At 39.6% G+C, this 24,286-nt stretch overlaps 1 protein-coding gene across 2 annotated transcripts in view; it reads left to right on the top strand.

Annotated features, from left to right (window-relative positions):
• HSPA12A (heat shock protein family A (Hsp70) member 12A) overlaps positions 1–24,286 on the top strand; it is a 53,330-nt gene that overhangs the window by 7,916 nt on the left and 21,128 nt on the right. For both annotated transcript variants that reach the window (XM_071446439.1, XM_071446440.1), the window contains exons 2-7: positions 4,001–4,154; positions 5,913–5,998; positions 7,870–7,997; positions 14,262–14,448; positions 15,283–15,387; positions 17,232–17,348. In XM_071446439.1, the coding sequence (XP_071302540.1) occupies positions 4,139–4,154; positions 5,913–5,998; positions 7,870–7,997; positions 14,262–14,448; positions 15,283–15,387; positions 17,232–17,348 (639 nt within the window). In that variant the 5' untranslated portion in view covers positions 4,001–4,138. The remainder of the gene's footprint in view (positions 1–4,000; positions 4,155–5,912; positions 5,999–7,869; positions 7,998–14,261; positions 14,449–15,282; positions 15,388–17,231; positions 17,349–24,286) is intronic.

Raw genomic sequence — 24,286 nt, 5'->3', positions numbered from 1 at the left:
AGCTGGATGCCTACTGGCATTTTAAAACAAAGAACTCTAATTCCATTGATGGTCATAACAGTGGTGCCATTGCTTTCAGTAGGAACAGAAGGTTCTTACTTCTGCTATGAAATATGGGATCTTTTTATTATGCATAAGGATATTTTAAGATTTTTTTATTTGCTTCTCTCCATCTCTTTTTTTATTGTTCCGTAATTATTTTAAAAGGCCATCTTTGTATTTACAGTAAAATGCTCTAGGTTGTCACATTGCATTTGGATGCTCTGACATTTTGTGCTTAATGCAAAGGAAAATCTCAGCAATAGGAAAAGCTGAATAAGGTTTTCTTCATCAGTGCAGCAGTTGCCAGCTAATAGCAATATAGTAAACCCTTATTTTCTTGTGCAAAAATCATTAGGAAGATTTGCTTGGGTCAAAATTATTTTGATACTCAAAAGGTTATAATCTTTTGAATGAAAAATAATGAGTTTATTCCATTCTTTTGTTGCCTGTTGGCTACTTATAGCCACGTTTGGCTCAGTACATCCTTCTTTTTCCTTTTTATTTCCCTTCTTTTTTCCTAAATTTTAAATCCAGATATAGTGCCTGAATGGGAAAGAAAGAATTTGGCTGAGACTGGTATTCCCCACAGCCTGACTGAGAGCAGAGCAGTGTATGTACACACAGCAGCAGTCACCTTTACCACATGCTGGATGGCTGGAAATTCCAGACAAAGGGCCACGAGATAGGTGCAATGTTTGATTTGTGACATGTCCAGCGTGTTCATGGTGAATTCAGTTAACATGGATTTATTGGAGCCACAAAAATAGTGACATTTTTAGTAGGTCTAATGCATTCCAACTTCCCCTGTGCACCTGGTCCAGCAGCCTGCAAATAGCTGAGTGCTGGGATGATTTGGCATTTGGAGCAGTGGATGTGCATTACACAAATCAAAAAGAGTTACTGCAGCTTTCCTTTTGAGCCAGGGTGGTGTCCTGCAGCCACTCTCAGCTGGGAGCTTGGGAGAGCCTGGAAAATGCTGTGCTGGGACTCACTGATGTCTTTATTGTGAAAGCACTCACTGAGATACTGGAACTCTGATCTGAAATGGGGAATGGTATTGATCCTGTTGTTGATTCAGAAAATTCTGGGAAGAGTTTGTGTTGGGTTTGTGGCCACTCAGTCAGGATAGAAATAGGAATTAACTTGTGTTGATTGGGATATAAGACACCCTGGTGTTCAGGCACGTTCTTACAGCGGTGATACCATAGTGATGGTCCTTTGCTTGTTCTTTGCTTTGTGAAACTGCTTTAGGAGAGAGATCCAGTCACATGGGACTGAGGTCTGAGAAGGTTTGGAAAGTGCAATTTCTCTGGTGAAGCCTTTGCTTTTGTAGCCATCACTCCAAAATAGTGCAGAATATGCCTGAAATTGCAGGCTTGGGGCTTGAATCCTTATTTCTTCTTTTTTAAAAAGTTGTTTCTTCTCCATACACAGAACTGGTGACACGAGGCACATTCAGAAATGTCCCCCCTTCCCTGGTGTGACAGCATTTCTGGGCATTGTGCTGCACAGCCCCACACCCTGATTCCCAGGTTCCTGATTTAGTTGTTCTGTTAAATTCTACCTGCTGACAAAGCCCCCTTTAGCTTATCCATTGCTTGTGGCACCTGGGTTAGACAGAATCCACTGCTCTGGCATCTGCTTCACTGGGGAAATCAACAAGGTCCATAATATGTGAAGCAGAAAATTTTACTGATGCTTTATGTGGCTGAATTATATACAGGTGAAAAGTTGAACAGAAAAGAGAAGATTTTGTGTGGCTGCTGCATTTTTTTTTTTGTTTGAGTACCACCTTAGTGGCTTGTGGCTGGGAGGTCCAGCAGTCACCCTTCTTTAGCATCTGGCTTGAAACTGATTATCTGGGACTGAGTTGGTCCATGTCTGGCTTTTTTAGTAGTTCCCTAAAGTTCATTTCTCCAGTCCTATAGGAATAGGAATGTGTGGCAGGGGCTATCAAAAATTCAGAACGGACTGATGGCCTTCCAGCTGCCATTAACTGATTTCTCTAATTAAATAATGAGCATGGTCCTGCTCTCCAGATCTGTCAGAAAATCAGATTCAGCTGAACACGCAATCAGTGAAATATCCACACTGCATCAGCAAAGTTTATATAAATGTTCTGGACTTTGCTTTTAGTCTGCATTCTTTGACACTTAAAGGTTAATCCTTCATTGCATTTTGTCAAAATCTACAATGTTGCTGATAATTTACTGAGAAACAGAAAGAGCTAAACAGATTAGGCATTGCAGGAAACCACAGAAAATAAACTCTTGCATCTGTTCAGATGAAAAGAAGGATTAATTTAAATTAAGTCTGCTAAACCAGCAATTGGAGCTAATGTGATAATGGACATGATTTCATTATTAATACAATATCTTCTGATCTCATAATTTTGCTAATTCTGTAATGGTTTGGGAATCTGCCTGGAAATGGGAGCCTTCTGTGTTTTCCCTTCAACTTCTGATCACCTTAAAAATGCACAAGGTGTTCTTTGCCAATTGGTTAGGTTAGGACTTAAGTCAGAAATCCTGATGTGCTCAAATTTAGCCTATACACATTTATTGAAATTTCCTGAACCCAGGTTAATATTCATATCAAAGTAAATATAAGAATTTTTATTCAAGAAGTTTGCATCATATTTAGAGAAAGATTATTTTAAATACTGGTTTGTTTGAGGACTTACTTAATTTGGATTCTAAATCAGATTCCTCAGTTTAATTTGGTGTGTAAATTGGCAAGAATTTAAGTGTTTATTTAGTGCATACTGTTTAGCTGTGTTTTTGTCATAGCATGTAGTTTGACAGAGATAAAGATCCTTAGTAAACATGGAGATAAAGCTGGAACTTGAGCTATGTAGAACATTACTTGATTATGGTTTTTTTTGTTGCAGAAGCCATAAAAATTCATTCTGATTCTAAGAACTGTTCCAAATACCCTGATCCTATCCAGGACAGTCTAGGCATCATTTTTCAGTTTCATGATTGCAAATCAGGTTCCTTGGAACCCTTTTCCCATTTTCTGGCTTGGAACAGATGCTTTTGTTTCTGTTAGATCAACCAATCACAGTGCTTTAGAGATAAGGGATTTTTAAATATCCTGGAATATCCATGCATTTACTGTTCTTCAGAACACAGCTGTAAAAATTGTTACACATGCACATTTTTTTCACCATGGAAACACTAACTCAACAAGATACGAAAGCTCCCACATAGACAAATATATTTTAACACCTTGCAGTTCAGATGGGGTAGATAGTATAATGTTATAAATATCCTAATTTCATTTGCTTTTAGCAGTCGTTTCACTACCTGTTGAGAAGTTTTGGCATTAGATCCAGGATGCATTGTAGAATTATTTTATTTAGCTGGGTATTTGCAGGAGGAGCCATGAAGGCAGTGCAGGATGGTCATGGGTTTGGAAGGGTCTTTTTTATTAATTATCTAGAATTAATTGTTGGTAGGACACCATTCAAGTTAGTGGTTTCACTGGATGGATATCAGTATTGCTCTGGATATTTATTCACTGCTCTCTGAGATACAAAAATGTGTATCCTGTCACACAGAATTTTCCGAGTTGCTCACAGAGATAAAAATAACTTTTCAAGGCTGATAGCTGAAGACAGGTTGGAAAATGCATCTTAGAAACATAGTTTGGGAGGTTTGAAAGGACCTTGAAAATGACCTTGTTTCATCCCCTGCCGTGGGCAGGGACGCTTTCCCCTGGACCAGGTTGCTCCAAGCCCTGTCCAGCCTGGCTTTGAGCCCTTGCAGGGGTGGGGCAGCCACAGCTTCTCTGGCCAACCTGTGCCAGTGCCTCTCCAGTGTCACAGTAAAGAATTTCACCCTGGTGTCTGAATGTCTAAATCATGTCCTGATAGAAATCTACCCTTTTTTCATTTTTACCCTTTGTCCTGTCATTGCCTGCCCTTGTAAAATGTCCCTCTCTGGCTCTTTTGTAGGCCCCCTTTAGGTACTGGAAGGTGCTCTGAGGTCTCCCTGGAGCCTTCTCTCCCAGCCTGTCTCCACAGCAGGGGTGCTCCAGCCCTGTGATCATCTCTGTGGCCTCCTCTGGACCTGCCCCAGCACACCTGTGAAACATGAGTGCCGAAACAGGTAACCAGAAAGTGGCAAAGTGAAACACTGAAAACTCATGGATTGCTGTCTGCACTTTGTGCTTGAAATCAGCATCCTAATTGTGGGTAAAGTACAGGTTTCCAGAGATGTTGAGTCAGTGTTGCAGTGTCTTGGTCTGCTCAGGAAGTATAGTTCAGGTCCAGCCAGGAATTACAGCAGGATGCAAGGAATATATTTTGTTAGTTATTTAATTATTTTTTTTTCTGTGTTGAGATACTGTTTTTCAATTCTAAAATAAATACCATATTGCTGGTGGAAAAATTAAGAGGTAAAAATGGCACAAAGGAGGCTGATAACAGCATCTGTTCCAAAGATGTCTTAATGAACCGAGCAGATTCTGTGCTTGTCACATTTGGCCTGTGACTTTTTGTACTTCACTGCAAGAGGAGTAACTTAATATATTCCCGGAGAATTTGTGTAGAAAATGCAAATACTGTGCTTCTGCAAATGCTTCTGAAAATCAGGCTGAACATGCATGTTATAACTTCAAGAAATAAATGAAGTTTCAAGAGCAAAATTAAGATTTGGAGGAAGATTTTTTTCCCTGCAGGCAAATTCCCTCCTACTTGCCCACTGCAGGGTTTTTAAGTCTTCCCTGGGAAACAAGGCATATTTGATTGCCATTTTTCCCTATGTAATTCTGAGGTCTTGGAGAGCCAGTGTCATCTTGGAGTGATGCTCTGAGTTGTCAGTTGTGTCTAGGAATTACATGCTATGAATAAATGTGTGATGCATCCAAGTAGGTGATAAAAATACATTGAAATGTATTACTTATTATTTAATTATTATTATTCATGTTCAGAGGCCTATTACATCATTCTGCTTTACATCTAATTGCAGCTTGTATTCTGTGGAAGAGAATTCAGTGAGCACTTAGGGCTTAAATTTTGGAGCACAGGGGTATGAGCATGGACAGGCTGTGTGGTACCTTTTCAACATTCTATTTTGATAAACTATTGTATTCTTCAGATTATATATAAATCCATCTAAGCTTAATTTGTTTTAAGCCATTTCCTTTTCTGTCATCAACAATGTAAATGAAAGAATGAAAAATAAAATTAGCGCATTACAGTATTTGTTACTCGTTTGGTCTGTGCCTTTAAGTGAAGTTTTAGTACTGTGTGCTGGGTAGAAATATTTCTTTGATGACTTGTTAATAATGCTTTCCTTTTTCCCAGCTGGATTCTGTCCTGCAGTAGTATTAACAGCTGCAGGATGTTCTAGTGCAGAGTGTAGTGAGGGATAAAAACAGAGACAGTATTCGGAAAGTTTCAGAATAAAGGCTCAGGATGGACGAATTGCAGCTTACTGTTCCTGCTTTCTCCAGTTGCTCTCAGCTCCTCTTTTTCTTGTAAATGGGTCTGCCTTTTTGGATCTCACAGCTTGTGTTTATTTTCTGCATTCATGCATTTAAATCCTAGGCAGTGTGTGGTGCTCAAGCTGCTTGTACCAGCTATGATTTTTGAATATGTTTAGGAAGACTTTTAAGATTGTACATGACAATGTAATAAAAGAATGGTAATAGTCATGAAGGTCAGACAGACATTTTAAAACCAAAACAACAGTTGTGTCTTAGCATGTTTTAAAGGCAAAACATCTTTTGGATGGCAGCTATGGAATTTGCTTTGTATTTTAGCAGATTCTTTACAACTGGAAAACAGTTTAGCAGTATGCAAAGTAACTGTTGTATTTACTCATTCTGCTTGCTGACACTGATGGGTGTTTGTTTCCTTTTAGATGCAGTTTCCACATCTGCTTACTCATCACCAGCCAAAAGCTTGGGAGACCCTGGAATAACTCCACTGTCTCCATCACACATTGTGGTAAGAAATGCACTCTTACTTACACTGCATGCTTACATTACCTTCTCCTGCCTGTTTAGTGGGACATCATTTCTTTAGAGTTGTCATTTCCTCCATACTGATCCTCTTTATGCTATCCATAGTATTAGGTGAGATTTTGGTCACACTGTAGTTGTTGACAGAGCTCTGATTCCTTTCATTGGGCTGCTGTTTTGCTGTTTTTCATTTGCTAAACTCATAGACATGTTCCTGCCTATTTTTGTATCAAATACAGGGGCTTCTTGATCCTCAGGGTTCCCCAGGTCTGTCCCTGTCTTTATCACTGATTTGTTTAGACAACCTCTGAAAAGTCTTCTTCCTTTCAGAAAAAAAGATCTATATGGTACTCAAACAGTAAAACCTAAATTCTCAGAGAAAAGAATCTGCCCAAAGAGAGGGAGAGAGAGGTAGAAGCTCAAAACAGAAGTAACTGGTTTTATTTCTTAAGGAAAATAGCCACTTCTGTAAGCTTTTAGAACCAAGAGCATGTTCCATAGATAGTGTGTTTTAATCTCTTGTACATCATGCTAATTTTGTTGATAAACTCCTAATAAAACTAACTCCCACCCTTTTTTAAGACCACTTGTATGATTTGTAACACAGTACATGCAGTGTGTTTCAAGTTATTGTGCAAGGGATTGTGTTCAGAGCACAATTTTATCCTTGTCAGCCCATGGTGGAACACTGCCTGAGCTTTCTGATTCAAGTTCAGAATTGTACAAAAACTCATCTTCAGGATTTCCAGTGCTCTTTCCCATAGTTTTTGGCTCTTATTGCCTTCTTTCTCTAGATACTCTTGAAATTCCTCTTTTACTTCTGTCATACTGATGAATTGCATCATATTTCAGTTAGATTTGCCCCTTAAATTCTTTGAGGAAGACACTGTCCTAGTTGGAAAACTTTTTTTAGGAGAATCCAAGCAAGCCTTTTATGATTGGAGACCAAAACTTGTTGCTCTTGTTTCTCCATTTCAAGTAGCCAGGTGTATGGAGAGATCTTGGAAAATGTAGGGATACAACAGGAATGTGCAGGAAGTGGGAGGTGTGGAATTAACAGAGATCTGTGGTGGAACACTGCCCATGGAGTGAGGCCATGAGGCAGCTGGCCTGTGAATGGTAACATCACTTGCTTCCAAGTGTTTCTGGGAGTACAGGCTGAGCAGTCCTGGTGGATTTAGGGCAGCAAGGCTGGTGAAGGGTCTGGAGCATACTGCCCTTGCCTGTGCTTTTCAGGGATTGCAGGATTACAGGTGGAAGGCAGGAGAAGGATTCAGATTCATCATGAGCAGCTGAACAGCTTCCCACATCCCAGCACAGGCAGGAGGAGTGCAGCATGGAGTGCTGGCTAAATAAGTGTTATATAAATTCTGCTTTGTAACATGGGGTGTAAACCTTATTGCTGTGTTTTGGGTGGGTTTGTCTCTGTTATTTCTGAATGGTAATAGTATTTCATGTTCATACTTATGATATAGTTAACTCCTAAAACCACCAGGTAAATCCCAAATATATCACATTGATGGACAAACCCTTCAGCTGATCAGTTTAAGGAAAAAACCAACCAAACTAGCCCCAAACCCCTAAGTTTTAATAATACAGGATAAGAAATATTCCAAAAATGAGCATGAAGGAAGCTTTGATGTATAAAAGGCTCTAACATCTATGTTGAGTCATGTATTGAATTTCCAATTCCATTGGAATGTGCAGCCTTCTGATATCAACTTTGGTCAACAAAGGCAAATACAGGGAGGTCCCCATTTTCACTGGAGAGATATTCAAGTCTTGCAGAGCAAAACTTGACAGGTTACAATGATTGTGATCAGTGACTGTGTCTGTTTTACTTCTGCTGTTTAACAGAAGGACTCTGATGCAGACGATGCTGTAGAACAGTTATTTCTTGTTGTTGTGGCTATTGATTTTGGCACAACTTCCAGTGGCTACGCCTACAGCTTCACCAAGGAGCCAGAATGTATTCATGTAATGAGGTAAGGGCTGCAATGCAGCATTTGGTTTGTGACTCTGAGAACATGGGTTGCCTGCAGTAGCCATAGATATTTTCTACAGGAGCCTGAGGTGTCTGGATTTGTCTGGCATTATCACAGTGTGCAGATTTCTCATGGTTATGACTTTTTGTTGCATCTTATTGTATTCTGATTTGCTTTAGCAGTCCATGGGAGCACATCCCCTTTCTTGTTTTGCTAAGGTTACAAGATGATAGAATAGAAGGAGGAATCTGAGTATTGAGAATTATTCAGGGAGCAGAGTTAATAAGTCAGTCAGGATGCCGTTGTCTCAGACACTGATTTTCCAAGGGTCATGGCATCCAGGAGGTGCCCATCCCCTGGAATCTCACTGTGTATAGTTGGGTGTACACCACCTGGTTACTAGCACTGGGAGTTTGTTTGGCTGATTTAAGTTTTGTGGTATTAAATCTGAATCAAATTAAATCAAATCAAACCCTATGATAATGATCCATTGATAATGGGTAATAAGCAATCAAAAGGCATGAATGTGAAAATGAAGGTTTGATGTGTGAAATCTGTCTGTGTTATCTGTATGTAAAGGAGAGAGACTTTAGCTGCTGTGATGTAGGGAATTTCTTTTATTCTTTTATTTCTTGATTAATTCAGCACAGTATAACTCTATGCAATCACAAATGCAAAAACTGTTATGGCAGCTATGTGAGATGTTTGCCCTACAAACCATTGCTATAATATTTTATAGTATTTTAAAAAATTTATTTATAACTTAAAACATATTTAATTCTTATCATAGTATATTTAAAATGACCATATTCTAATGAGAGCAAGATGTAGATAATTTTAAACATAAAAAATTACACATGGAAAGCTCAACCATAGCTGTTCTTGTAAATGCTGCTGCTGTTGCAGAAGTAGGTACTGTGCTGTAATGCAGAGAACAAAAGGTCAAAAAGCCTAATTTGCTGCAGTCCAGTGTGATATACTGCATTTTTTCTAAGCAGAGGTGGTAGCTGAATGCAGCTCCCTAAATCTCAGCAGACACTATTGATTGTGCAGTCAGCCTGCACAGTTGGTTTGTGTATGGCTGCAAACTAACGCAGCTGAGGGATTTAAAGTGCTTTAAAGGAAAGTCAATTTAGAAATGGTATTCTGCCATCCAGTTGCAAAGCTACCTACCTTTTGCAGGATGGACAAGTAATGCTTTCCAGATCTCTCTGCATTTCAGCCGTCTCTTGCTCTCTGAGCAGCAGAGGAAGATGCACAAGGCTGAAGTCAAAGGACACACCCGGTGTTGCTGCCTCAGCCAGCTCTCAGGGTGGGCAGGCTGGAACCCGTGTTTATCAGTTCCTATTCTCTTTGGCAGCAAGTAATTGATTAAAGTCCTTAAAGAAGTTTGATGGAATGAGAGAAAACATCTCTAAGCTATATCTGAGCTGAAATTGTGTTTAGAACAACTCTGTGTTGTTCCTGTAAATGCTGGAGGTTTTACTGTGTGGAATCACTGCTGTTTCTGGGGAGGTCCTTGAGGTGCCTTGGACTCAAGTTTTACCTTAGGACCTGGTTTTGCTGCTGGATTCACAATATGGATTAGATTCTCCTTCCCTGGGGAAATCCCTTCTCCTTGCCAGGCTTCCTGCTGTCAGTCACTGGGACACTGAAATCCAGGTGCTGAGATTATATTCCAGATCTCAGCTGACATTTTGCTACTTGTGGTTCAAAACACGACATTTTCCTCCTTATGCAGTAATGGCAGCATGACTGTGATTTCAGAGCTAGGTAGCTGTGATGTGAGATACTGAAGTTGAAAGAAATGAAATAAATTACTTCATGTGTTTCCAACCAGAGGGGAGGAACTTTTTTTTTCCGGGGGGTGTATTCGTATTTCCAACAGGTATTTCAAACAATGGCAAATATTTTAATACCAAGAATTATTTTAATTTTTTTAATAGATACTTCCATCTGGAAAGAATTTTTGCAAGAAATAATTGAAACAGACTTACTAAATAATATATGTAATATTTTTATATATATTTATGTATTAATACTCATGAAATGATGAAATTCAATCATGAATTCAACCATTCAAAAGAATGGTATGTTCATTAAGGTAAGTCTGCAGTAGTTCAGAAGGTATTAAGGGCTGTATATAATGAGGCTTACATGCAGGATAACTTACAAATATTTCAGCAGAGTAAATGTAGCTTCCCACAGGCACTCGAGAATGTTTACATTAAAATAAAGCATACCAGTGATGCATGGTCCTCTCTACTTCCTAACATTTTTTCCACCTTCCCTCCTTAGTGTTGATTCTTTCCAGATACTTAGGTTTCTGACTGCCTTTTAACAAAGCTGCTTTTCTCCAAAAGGGTAAGATGGGTTTATTTAGAAGGTCCTACTTTGGAAAAGAGTGAACACACAGTGCTTTAGCTCCAGGTTTGAGTGTAGTGCCAGCAGTGCCATGATTCTTGTTGTGTAATTAGGAAGCAAACAAAGTCACATTTTTAACTGTGTGTTTATTTGCTGTGATGCCCAGTGCTAAAAAAAAAAAAGAGTTTATAAGCATTGACTGAACAAAGTTCTTTCAGCATATATTTATCTTTAAATGTATGAGTGGCCTCACTCATCTCAGCGTGTTTGGAGTTGGGTGTGGGTTTGTAAATGTTCAGTGAATGACTTCACTTTGATTGCAAAACATTGGTTACTGTTTTATCAGTTTAGGTAGTTCTGACAACTCTTGATAGTTGCCCCCAGCTTCTGTTACAGGTAGCTGTGGTTCAGGTTCTTTTTGCAGAGGGAATGTGTTACAATGACTGCTGTCTGCAGCATAATTTGAGACTGGGGGAAAGGCATCTGAGCTGCCTGGCCATGAGCTCAGCACTTCAGTGGGCTGGGCAGTGCCAGAGCCACATGGAAAATTTGCTGCTGTAGAATGAGTTAATAACATCTCATTTGGAGGGAATACATGAGATATTGCACAGTTCTGAAAAACTCCTCTTGAGTTATGTGCACTTACATGAAGTTACAGATGTTTTGGCTACTGGCTAGATAGCTGAATGGGAGTATTTCACAAATGGAAATAATTGAAGAAATGCATGTGGCTATGAAACAAATGGCAGTCTGTCTTTGGAAGGAGGGAGAATGTGGTCTCTTTTCAGTGCAACTTTAGGTTGTTCCCCTTTCCCTCTCTTCCCTGTTTGACTGTAATTAATTGGGAGGCACACACCTGCCTTTTTTCTGCATACATACTGCTGGTGGCATTCAGCTGCATTTTGATGACCCCAGTGTTTCATTTCCTTGGCTGTGGTGCTGCAGCTCTGGATCAAATTCCCATCACTTTGCACAGGTCCCTGTTTGGTCTGCCTTAGCCAGATTGAAGGCATTTCTCTAACCTTTGTATAACCTCGTCCTTCCTTCCTCACTGACTCTCCTGTCTCTATTTTCACTTCTAGTGTACAGTTAGATGCTCTGTGGTTATAAACAGGTCTATGTTGTTTATATTTCTGTTCAGATACTTCACTTTATATCATCCTAGGAACTCATATGTCTGCATTTGAAAGAAATCTATCTTGGTTCTCTTTGAATAGTTTTTTAAACTGTGATTCTGCACTGCAAAAATATCTCCCACATGTATTTATAGCAGTTCTGGCTTGTATAGGTTTATGCTTTTGATAGGCATTTCCTTTTTACTTTTCCTGATTTTTACCATTATTTTGCCTGTATTGGAACCATGAAAGGAAACTGCAAACTAAAGCATTGCAGTCCTAGTCCTACTGACAAATCCTCCTGTAGCTGGAGGGAGGTCAGGGCTCCACCTGGCAAGAGTGTTCAGCCAGGAATTACCATTCCCATGCTTTAGCATCTGCTTCTCTCTAGAAAAACATCACACAGGAGTATTTCTAAATCTCTGATTGCAGATGGTAGAGTCCTGCTTCCCCTTGTCTTTCCTTGCTGTCCTTTCTGTGACTGAACAGTAATACAAGCTGGGGGCTTTAGAAGGTGCTGGGCAATTACTGTGTCCAGTTTCCATCAGAAACTCATCAGGAAGCAAACATCCAATTCTCCAGGTGGCTTTGAAAATTTCATCCCACAGCATTGAACATAAATTTGTCTTCATTTAAACTGCACCTTAAGCGTGCTTATTCCGGAAAGAGAAAATGTGCCTGGCCATAATGAAAAACAAAGAAGCATTGTTATTAGCCACAGCCTATTTATGGCATTTCCCACCAGTGACTCAGAATGAATCATTAATGATTCCAAGCAAAAACGATAGCAGTCTGTCTCCTCTCTGCTTGCAGCGGGTGTGTGGGATTTAACAATCTGCTGGAATAGCAGTGTTTTCTGTTCATGAGCTGTGAGATCCCAGCTTCTTCACATTGGAACCATATGTTTGCTGTAACACCTACTCAAAGATTTTGGAGTTGACCAAGTGCATTTCTAGCAGCAGGTTAGAAGAAATTACCTGGAGCAGAGCCCTTGCCAGCTGATCACGGCTCAGGGGCTGAGCAGCGGAACTGGGCAGATTCAGGGAAGTTTTTTCAAGTGGATGAATGTAGAAATCATTCCACTCCTCATCATGCTGTTTCTGCTTTCAGGGCAGTGGAAGTGTCCTCTGCACTGAGAGAAGTTCTGATGTATTGTTCTCTGCTGCTTGAGCTAAAAAGAGAGATTTTGCTCAGTTTGATCCAGTTGAATGAAGTGAAGGGGTCCCAGCCCTTCAGAAGATCCCATTCCTTGTTACTTTGCCAAGTAGCAACCCCTTAGATTGCAGTTTGCCATGTCAGTTTCTGCCTTGGTCTGGAGGTCAATTAATGTTCAATGGATTCAACTGTTTCTGAGTGAAACGGGAATTATTTTTTCTACATACTCTTCCTATGTCACATAAACAGCTACCACAGAGCAAGGCAGACTTTTTGTGCTTCAGAATGAGGGCTTTGGCAGGAGTATGTTCTGAAAGTACGTTTTGCTATCTTTAGAAAAAGCAATTGACGTGTAGTTTAATAATGAATGCAGTTGCCTGTGTGATCTTAGCTTGGCTCCTGTTTGAGCTGTGTTATGATTATGTCTGAGAGTATAAACAGATTTTCCACTGATGCCTTTTTAAGAAAATGTTTTCTGGTAAATGTTTGTTTCTCATACAGAAAGTACTTGTATATGGTGGGGGGAGGAAGAGTAATGTGAGTTTCTTCCATTCTGCCTTTTTTTTTGGGATGGAGAAGGAATGCTCACAGCTGTTTCTACAACTTTCTACTGTCTGACCTTTTTGTCCTGCCATGCCCCCCTTCAGTTCCTGCTGCTGGGTGTTCCCATATTCAGTATTCTTATTTATTTCCTTATTTATTTCCTTATCCGTTCTGTGAAAGCAGCTTTGAGTTTACCTTTGCCTTAATACTTTCATGGGTATCCCCTAAAAATACCTTCACAATCTTGATGAGATAGGATTGTTTTATTCACCAGTAGTGACAGAAATATTTTGGTGCCTTTAGCATTCTTGGAGGTTGGGGAAGTCTGCTTCATTTTTGACAGTTTGAAACTTGTACAGCATTTTGGGTATTTGAAACACAAAATCCATCAACTTCGCATGAGTAGAAAGTGAAGTGCAGAGAGCCCAGCATCTGCAGGCATGGATGCCTTCAGAGTTTCAGGTGTCTAGGAAATGAAGCACATGATCAGATGTTGGTTGAACTGGCTTGTCTTGTTTCAGGGAATGTTCTGGGACAGAAATGGGGATTTACTCGACCTCCCCCTGGTGATGTTAGATGACTTAAGCAGGTCCCTAATTCAAAATGGGAAAAGTATCCCTTGCAAGTAACCATTCATGAAGTCTGAATCACAATTGGAAGGGCCATATTTGGGTTTTTATTAGTAGTGTTCTTGGATAATTACTGATTATTTTTTTCCTCTATAATATATATTACACGTGTTGGCTTAGGTAGAAATTTTAAGTACAAAACGGTTTCCTTAATTGTGTATGGCTTACTTCAGGAAACCTGTGTTCTTATCTGAGTGTGATGTGTCCTTAAGAATTATACATAACCACAAAAATGTGTTGAATTACCTGAAATGAAAATTGCACTCCTTTTTTCTTAGGTGGAAATAAAAATAAATGCGCTTGCTTTTGGTATGGTAAGGTTTGAAATTACTATCTTTGAAGGGAAAAGCAATCTGTGTAATTTGCCACCACATAGCTTTTTCTCATGATACACGTGTTTTTTCCTGCTGCTCTGACCCTGAGCATCACTTACTGGAGCTGTTTCACTTTTTGGCCAGGCGATGGGAAGGTGGAGATCCAGGTGTTTCCAACCAGAAGACCCCGACCACAATCCTCCTCACACCAGAGAGAAAGTTCCATAGCTTTGGCTATGCAGCAAGAGACTTCTACCATGACTTGGATCCCACTGAATCAAAGCACTGGTTGTATTTTGAAAAGTTCAAGATGAAGCTGCATACCACTGGTGTAAGTAGCACCAAAACTGTGTTTGCTACTCGAGTTGTTTTCCTCTGAACACTACTAAATTTTTGTCAACTGGAAGTGAAGCATCTCTACGTTTGGAGAGTAAAATTGAGTAAATTAAACTCTTCAGTTAGCGTTATGATTCCTTTTGTTTCTCACTGCATTTGGCAGCTGTATCTTGCCAGCCTTCCTTGCAGATCTTTAAAGTTCAGTATCTGCTTTGCTTAGATCTTCATGTCCTGTCTGCATAAGGTTGGTTTGTTCAATAAATCTGGTCAGCAGGAATGGGATATAAGAGCCAGACTGAGCTCTAGAGCAGCCAAGAAAATTCACCCAGAATTCATTGCCAGAACTGCAAGTGCCAGTGGGGCTGTTAATTTGACATTATTCCTACTGATTGTGTTTTTGTCTTTAATCCATTTTAGAGCTTTGGGAATTGGCCAGTACTTTCTGTTTTGAGGTGCTTTCTGGTTTCATCTGTTGGTGGAAAACCAAAAATCTATACTTTTAACTTGGATTAAGTATCTTGCATCTGAAACTTTATTGCAGTTATTTACAGATGTATCTATTGCAGTTGTTTAATATTTAGTCCACATTTCTTTCTCTGCCTACAGTTATCTGTAGGCATGGTAAGTGTTTAAAAACAAAGTCTAAAATAAGCAGCAAAGTGTCATGATCCAGGAAATTCAAGTGATGAGTTAAATCCTCTTCAGAATAGTTTTGTCACTTTTTCCTAATCAGGTGAATAATGAAGAGTTCACTGTCCTCAAGCAGTGGGAATTAATTTGATGTTTGCCTTTTTCTTTTAATAACTTCCAGTTATTTTCTTTCATGCAGAATCTTACCATGGAGACAGACCTGACAGCAGCAAATGGCAAAAAAGTCAAAGCACTTGAGATATTTGCTTATGCTCTGCAGTTCTTTAAGGAACAGGCATTAAAGGTGGGGTAATGCTTCCTTATCAAGATTTTCTGTATTTATAACTAGTATAAATATGAGCTTAATATTTTTAGCCTTGCCAAGCTTCGACCCAAGTTGTGTTTGATGTAAACAAAGCAAGGCAGGTGTAGAAACCCTGGGCAGGCTGTGGACTCTGGAGAGCTCACAATAGCCTGAAGTAATTTCCCCTTGCACAGGTCAAGCTTGATTCACTAATAGCATCCCTGTGATGCAGAGTTCTGAATAGCTTTTTACTGGCTTAGGTATTTTCTAATGGGAAAAAAAAAAAAGGTACATTTGACAAGAAAATTTAAAAGCTTATTATTTTCCATATCTGATTTGAAATGTTGCAGTGCTCATTTGTTGCAGTCTTCTTGGATCACAAGATTGTTTTCCTTATTCTCCAATGGAATACATGTCCCCAGTAAACAGGTTTTGAGATGTTAAATCTCGTGTAAATAGTCAATTGTGACTTAAGTAAACATTGGCTTCCAATGCCACTACATTGTCAGTGTGAGCAGAGCAATTCTTGGGTCAAATCAGAGTATTCATCCAAGCAAGTGTTGTTTAAAATAGCCTTGTGGTTAAGAGCTAACCTACTTTTTTGAATGGGTTTAATTTATTTTTTCTGAGATCCCAGTCTGTTCCTTATGGCTGCAGAGAAACAATCCTGCCACTACAGCTCAAATGCCTCATCTTGTCAGGGACATTCTTAACTGTACATTTCTGGGGCTGGTTGTGGAGTCACAGACTTGGACCTGTGTGTAGACTGGGGACATTTTTAGCAAATATGAATGCTGGATAAAATCCCATATATTTGCTGTGCCGCCTGCTCAGGGCTACATCCTTTTCCTGATGTTAATAACTAAATCCCTGGCATTTGTGAGTGAATCCTGGAACTAATTAGACATGCCATGTAAGTGAGCTGTTACTTTGCCCTGTGCTGTGGCTGTCTGTGGTGCCCTGTGCAGTATAAAGGTGCTACTTTTCCCAGCATGGATTTTTGAACTGCAGCATAGCTAAACAAACACAACACCTTGGCTCAGCACATGCAGAAACATATTTTTTTTTACATTCTAAAGGCCTGTTGTCCACCTTTCTGAACCTTTCTCTGTTTGGATGGAGATTTAGATAGGACATATGGTAATGACATTTTACTTGGAACCTTGCCCAAAACATGTCAGTATATCACCTAATTTGCAAATGCAGTACAGACTTCCCTCTTTTTTAAGGGGAGAAGAAAAAGGACAATAAAAGTACTAAACTAGTCTCGAATGTTTGCTTAAAGCAAAATTTTGAAGGACCAATCACTCATTTTTTTAGAGGGGTTAACTGTAACTTCCCCTTGTTAACTGCATTATAAAAGTTTGATTTAAAGGTAAGTGGTGTATAAAGAAGTCATTGAAAAATCCAGATTGTAAAACATAAATGCTCATCAGTGATACCCCAAATATTTTTCTGTGTATTAATCAAGATGTAAGCGTGAATTCTTCAGGCTAACAGCAAATCCCACACCATGGCTAAAGATGTACATAAATATGCTGTAATATTCTGTAAATTGCTGCTTTTGCAAAAGCCAACTTTTCTGCTTTATTTTGAGCACTAAACTTTTCTATAGGCCTCCTTGAGAAAGCTTCAACCTTATTCCCACCTTTTGGCACAGTAAAGCATTCTTGGCAGGTTGGAAGTAATTCTGATTTGTAGCATGGATGTAACAGGAAAAAAATTGAAAAGAGTGTTACTGTTATCAGAGCCAGCAGAAAAGAATGTTTTCCTGGAGACACCCATCATTTTACATTCACCTCTATTTTCTTTCCTTTTTTCTTTTTTTTCTTTCCCTTTTTTAGGAGCTCAGTGACCAAGGAGGCTCGGACTTTGAAAACACTGAAGTAAGATGGGTCATTACAGTGCCTGCTATTTGGAAGCAGCCTGCAAAGCAGTTTATGAGACAAGCTGCCTACAAGGTAATGTTACAGGCTGAATGCAGGAATGCCCCTTTAAAGGCCTAGTTTATAAGCTAAATGATAAAATGTATTTGGGGCAATTTAGTATAAGTACAGTCTAGAAACGTTGAAAGAGGAATTAGCTCTACCAGGCAGTAGCTGTAGGTTGTATGTATTCACCTCTTAAATGTCTTTTTCTTACTATTTATTTTATATATTGGTGTCCCTCGCTGCAGACTCTGATATTTTAGTCATCTTGGACAAAGAATTCCTGCTGAATTCAGTGCACGTGGAACAGATGCAGTTTTGAGACCCTAGGGAAAGTTGAGTTTAAAATATTGGACACAGTTTTGTTTTGTTACTTTCTTTAGGTCATCACAGACTTTAACGTTTAAAAAAAAAGGAAGGAAAAAGGAGGGAGAGAAAAGAGCCTCCTTGGTGGGACTTTTTTCCAGTTCCCATTTTCCCACAGTAGGAATGAAAGGACTGTGAACTGGATAGTCTGGATATAAAATTAAATTCAAATGTTATTTTCACCAGCAAGAGTTTTATCTGCATTTAATTCTTTCCCCCCAACCGCCCCTCAGATATTTGCACTTTCCATATGCATGTCCTTTATTTCAAATGCAGTTTGTGTCTCTAATACATGAGATGTACACATTCTTCTTTTCACCAGGATATTCATTTTTAGTTTGTTTTTTTTTCTTTTTGATTTTTGGTCAGAGACTTGTGTAACCCATTGGCAGCGGCTATGCAATGCACAGTTTCTAAAATATCTTCTAGTTCATGAGTAATTTGCAGAGTGCTCCTGGGAAGCACCCAGATTTTTCTAACTCTGTTTCTAACTATCTCTAATGTTGAGCAACGTTTTTCTTAACAGTCTGTATTGTGGGATTGCTAATGCTAGTGCCAGAAGCAAAACACTCTTAAAGTTCTGATGGAAGGACACGGTTGTAGGTAAATCTGAAACACTAGAGACCCATTCATTCTCTCTGTATATTGTTGTCTGCCTGCTGTCTGTGTGCATGTGTGCTCGTGAAGTGGGAGCTGTGCAAGGAGCAGGGCAGGGTGCAGGTAGATCTCTTGGCATTTCCCATTTGTGGCACAATGGAATGTTGTTAATTAGTGTCTGTGTCTGTGGTTGTGTCTGTGGTTGTGTACTTCTATGGGCCAGCTTGACAAACAGCAAGGGCTGACAAGGCTTTTAACTCGGGGTGTGTGATCCACTGCAGGAAAACTTGAGTTTAGGGAAGTAATTCATGCTAACTTGACACATGGCTGGATTTTTTCAAAGCAGTGGGGATGAAGAAACAGATGCAGAAAACAGAATTCTGAATCTCCATTCAGTCTTCCTGATTCCTGTTGCTGCATCCAAATGTTCCTCATGGATGGATCAGAAGTTGCAGCTCTTGTTGTTAGCTACTGGAAGATGGAAGCATCTTGAAAATGAGGGGCATCATGTAGAGAGGAGTATGAAAAGGCAGTGGTAGAAACCTTGTAGCAGGAGACACACTGAAGTACAGCCAGTCTGAGCTGAGAGTTAACTTGCAGAAAATATTAATGAGCTGTGGAAATCTGCTGAGCAATCTGTGTCAACTGAGGTAGCTCCAAGAGAAGTGAAGTACTGAAACAGCTTCAGTCACTGGCTCACAGTGTAAAGGCTCCAGCCTTTCTGGAATGGTTAAGGAGTTCTCCAGGCAAAGCTAATGGAATTAATAAAGTAAAGTGTTGGAAATCTGCTTCTGTGCTCAACAACCATCAGCTTGTGACCAACCCGTGATCTCAGTGCACCTCTGATGTCCCCTCATCTCTGCTTTGCCTTAACAAAACCTTGCTAACCTGGAACTCCTCATCTGCCCAAGGGCTCCTACATTGTCCCCTTGCAGCTGCTGTGCTGCTTCCTCACTGAATGAGTAATCTCTCTGCTTGTTCCCTTCAGCTCACAGCTCTTCCTCTCTCTTTCCATCCAGCCTATCAAAATCCTCCTAAGTCTGTCTGCATGACAACTTTTCCTGTCTTTGCACACTGCTGAGCTTTCATCCAGGCTGTCAGTGATTTTGCATCTTGGTTATTGCAACATCATTTCCTTGGCTTCAGCAGCTGTAGTCTGGCCTGGTTTGTATCTCCTCAGAGTGCTGCCCCAAAAGAGTTTTGTAGCCTTGCATTTAACAGGGGATCAGCCCACATTTGACTCCATCTGTGTCATCTCAGACATAAGCTGCATGAACATCTGCATTGCTTACTTATTTTCCTCTTCTGAAACTCTTTTTAAGATGCTGGGTTTTTTCATGCCTACAAAAACTTGACTATGATTAACCCGCTTACATGAGAAAACGACTCCTCATTGCTTCTTGCTGTTACTCTGCCTGCCCTATCTGTATGTATCTTTTGTGCTTTTTGTATCCTTAACAATTTTTATAGCTGAATTACTACCTCTTTGAAGCAGGTATTTGTTTGTTCTCTCTGGGTCCTTCTGAGGGACTCAGTCTGGCAGGCTGTAGAGAGTTGCATGTCTTTACAAATCATGTTGCTGAATCAAAATGACTTTATTCCTGAATGACAGTTCACAGATGCTTTTCCCTGTGCCTCTTGTTTCATTCCCATCTGTCCAGAGATGGCTCTGAGGCTCTGGGACACGTGCTGACGTCTGGTCAGAACTGGAGAGAGCTCTGTGGCAAGAGCAGAGTGTTAACTCTGTAGGACTCACTTAGCTTTAAGTTTCCTTTCCCAAAACATGTCTGCAGGGATTAGTGTGCATTGCATCAGTGTTCACCACATCCTTAGGAATGGCTTTCAGGGTTTATAGTCATATTTGCCATTCTCCCCACTGGTAGAATATAAGACGTCATCGATAGCATCAGCTTTTCTTGTTTCTGTGTCTGTTGTTCTGCTTCGCACTCTTTGGGCACAGGAAGTGCAGAACAGAATCTGCAGCCTGGGATTCCTTGAACATGCTAATAGGAATGAAGCCTTAAGGAAGAGTTTGGAGTGTGGCAGGGATATGTGAATGCAGAAGCTGTGAGATAAGAAAGTAAAACATGGCATAACAAATGCACTTAGGGGGCAGGGCAAAAGAGCAGGGAGGCTGGTGCATTTTCATAAGCTTGCCCAAAATACTGTCTGGGCTTTCAAACATCAGTCAGGTGGTCTAGTCTGGGGTACTGAGGGTTCTTTTCTTTTTAATATGAACTCCTGAGTTTTGAAATAGAGTTCTAGAGCTCTGAAGTACATTTATTTTTTCAATTACAAATAGCAAATAAAATCATTTGCATGGTAAACTCATATAAACAAAAAGAGAGGCAGTCTAGGTTGTAGGATTAAAGTATGTGAGCCTAAAATTCCAGAGGCTTTATTTAACCAGCTCCTATGCTGAACATTTATTATTGTTTTCACATCAGTTTTGTCATGGAATGTGCACAATGAGAATTATTTAACACATTGTGTTCTGGGGTCAATGACATTACATTGATCAATATTGCTTTACTCTGGAGAAACCTTCAGAGAAAAATAAACAAACTTGGCAAGAGAATAATGTGACAGCACAAGAAATTCCTTGCTAATAAAAACGTGACATGAAGTATATTTGATTTTTAAAATGTGGCTTGGGAGGCTTAACCAGATTGAAATTTGTGAAGCTACTCTTATTCCCTCATAAGTCTGTTCTGTACATAAAATACATGTAACTAAAATTTATTTGTGTAGGGACAGTTGTCAGGCTTCTGCTATAAAGTGCCTAAGAAGGTGTAAGCAGCACTGGGAAGCTGGTTATTTTCCTGAAACAGTACTTGTTAGTGAGGCAGATGAGGCAGAAATATGTTAATACATCAACCATCCTGATTATTTGTAGCTTGTGGGGGTCTGTTGAGTCTCTGATTTCACTTTCGTGGTATTAAGATATTTTTAATTATGAGGATTAAATTGTTTCTCAAGTGATGTTGGGGAAAATTCTGCATCTTATAGCTATGCTTAATTAGGAAATGATAACTAATTGAGGGGTGAAGATTACAGAAAATAGGAAAATGGGTACTAATTGATCTCTGCTCATACATTTGAGTTCCTCAGCCAGGTTCACAGGAAGGCAAAGACATCTGCAGTTCTGTACATTTCTGTTTGTCCAATTCTGTGGCACAAGTTGGAGCATTTGGAGTCTTTTCTTCTGCTAAACAAGTAAAACAAGAGGTTTTAATAGCATTTTCTGTAAGAGTCAATTTGTGCCTTTCTTTTATACAAAGTTTTGAAACACACTTCTCAGGTTCTTAAAAATTGACTGAAAGCAACAGAAATAGCCAAAAAATAGAATCTTCATTCTGCCTGGTGGAAAGGCTGGGCTGGGTGGCATTTACCAGGCCAAAAAGAAAATAATGGTCTGAAAGGCTGCAAACTACAATCATTAGGGAGTGATAGAAACCCACAAATGTAACTCAGTGTGGACAGGGTCTGAAACTAATGGGTTTGATTATAATAAATTCATACAAAGGGTCAATAGATTGGTCTAAAAGACATCTTAGATGCCAATATTCAGTTACAAAGAAAAGAAATATGAGCTGAAATTGGAACTGTAGTGAAAAATATTAAGGCAAAATGAGAAAGCTCAAGGTACAGAACAAGATGCATCTTACAGAAAATAGCAAGAAGGCATTTTTCTCAGTGCAGGTCCTTGTCAGTGAGGGCCACTTGTGTCTTTTTATTAAAATCAGCCTGAGCCATGAGGACCCACAATGAGGATGGTTCTAAATAAAGGGAAGGAGAGAGCCTGAGACATTAGGAAGAGACTGGACTTGAATAGGAAGAGCCAGGCTTTGCTGTTGTGGTAACTGGTGCATGCCCCGGGTACAAAAAGCATTTCTAGAGTTTTATAACATTAAAAATTGAAAAGCTTATGAGAATTTAATGGCTTCATTTTTCTAATGCACCCTACTCATCAAACTTGCAAGTAATGTTCTCCTGCACCTTGGGGGATATAATGTAATGCAGCAAAAAATTCTTGGTGATGCCACTTGGAGCTCAGCTTTCAGTTACTGCCCAAATGTGATCCGTGACGAGAGTCCCTTGGGAAGGAGCTGCAGCAGGATCACCCTGGAGAAAAATGGACCAAATGCCACTGTGGTCCCATGCAACTTAGCAAGAACCATGACTTCTACTTGGTATCATCCAGCAGTATGTAACTCAGCTTTAGTAGTGCTAATTTGGATTTAGTTGTGCTCCCAATAGCTGAGAAACTTTTCGAGGGCGCAACAAGACGTGCAATTTGTGCAAAGAAAAATGTTGGTGATTTCAGTCTCTTGTGGTTATTCCTTACCTAAAAAATGATCCAAGATTCTTCTCCTTGGAAAATTGTGTCTGGGATTGCTTCTGAGACCAAAATGTGATACACTGGATCTGATGTCCTAAGTAAGGTTTGCTGTAATTATTGGTATTCTTTCATGTCTCACAAATACAAGAAATCCTTTTCTCTCTCATGAGGCAGAAATCTTCTGCCTGGCCTGTGTGTAGCAAGAAATTATCTTTTTTTATGAGCAGTTAATAAAAGATTTTTGTCAAATAGGCACAGGTAAGCTCCAGAACATTCTCCATGAATTGTAAACAAAAGTGCTGCTTCATGATTGGTAGCCAGTGGTCATAATTCAGATATTTCCTGACTTATGTTCCATCTTTCTTCCTAAAAGAAAAAAAAATGGTGTTATAAATTAAAAAGGGGAAATTGTAATACAAAATCCAAAATGCCTGATAAGTATAAATTTTACTAATAGAGCCAGTCTCTACAGTTCCAAAGAATTCCAAGCTCAGGTTGAAAATAAAAGAATAGATAATAAAAGTAATGTATAAAATACGAAGTATAGAAATGCTCAGGTAAAGCAATTTGTACTCTTAGCTGGGTAATAGCAACACCAGAAAAATAAATTGAGGCAGTCTGGCTGTGCTCAGCACAGGCATTTATCTCAATCAGACAGCCTAGCTGTCTGTAACAAACTGGTTCATCTAATCAGTGGCCACACAAATGCAGCAGCTCTGCCTGCAGCCAGTGCAGCTCCACACATTCATTATTTTTAGTGTTCTGAAAATAAAAGTCACACTTCATTATGGTTCCAGGTGCCCCATTTGTTTCTTTTCACAATGAGATAATGCCATAGTTTCTAGGCAGCCATTAAGGGGGAGAAATGTAACATGTTATTTCTTGCCACAGGAATAGCTTTACTGACAGGTTAGCAAACAGAAAATGGATTCTGCTGTGGCCCAAAGTGACTTGCTAAGTAGCATGATCAGGTATGTGCATGCACAGCCAGCCAGGGTGATTATTCAGAGCCTGAGCACCCCTCATTCCAGCAAACTTCAGCAACAGCTCCACTGTAAAACTTAATATTGATTTGGGTACTCAGAAGTTGATGCTTTTTCATTAGTGGGTAGTTTCACAAAATTTGTTCTTAGTAATTTACAAAATGTTATGTAGAAGCATGAAGACCATTTTTACCTCTACAACTAATGAGTTAATGAGTTAGGAACTGAATTTCCTTCTCTGACAAGACACTGGTCTGAGGCAGGTAATGTTTTTGAGTGCAGATTGTGTTAGTGTTGTAAACTCAACTTGTGCATCCCTGATGCATTGAACCAATTGCTTTCCTTATGTTGCATCACTTTTTCATGTGGCTCATGACTGATGTTTAGGATTACAGTACTGCTTGAGGCTGTTGTGCTCTATATATTTTTAGCTTTAAAAATAAAAAAAAATATGCTGTGATAAATGTTTCCTTTTGATTCCAAGACACTTGAACAGAAGTTCTTATTACAATCCATACAGAAACCTGTGAGGACCTCAACAGCTGCAGCAGTGAGTCTGGTCCTGCTGTCAGCCTGTCAGACACCATGGGCTCCCTCTCACTGATGCACACAAGGATTTGACACAAGAGTCACAAAGACAAGGGGAGAAAACGTGTGAAGGTCCTTAGCCTTTGGGAAAGATT

This window comes from Agelaius tricolor, unplaced genomic scaffold (assembly GCF_023055355.1).
Source record: "Agelaius tricolor isolate 1412-34295 unplaced genomic scaffold, bAgeTri1.0.p SCAF_22, whole genome shotgun sequence".
Lineage (NCBI taxonomy): Eukaryota > Metazoa > Chordata > Aves > Passeriformes > Icteridae > Agelaius > Agelaius tricolor.
Note: the sequence above shows the minus strand (reverse complement) of the source record. Positions and strands in the feature narration are given on the sequence as shown.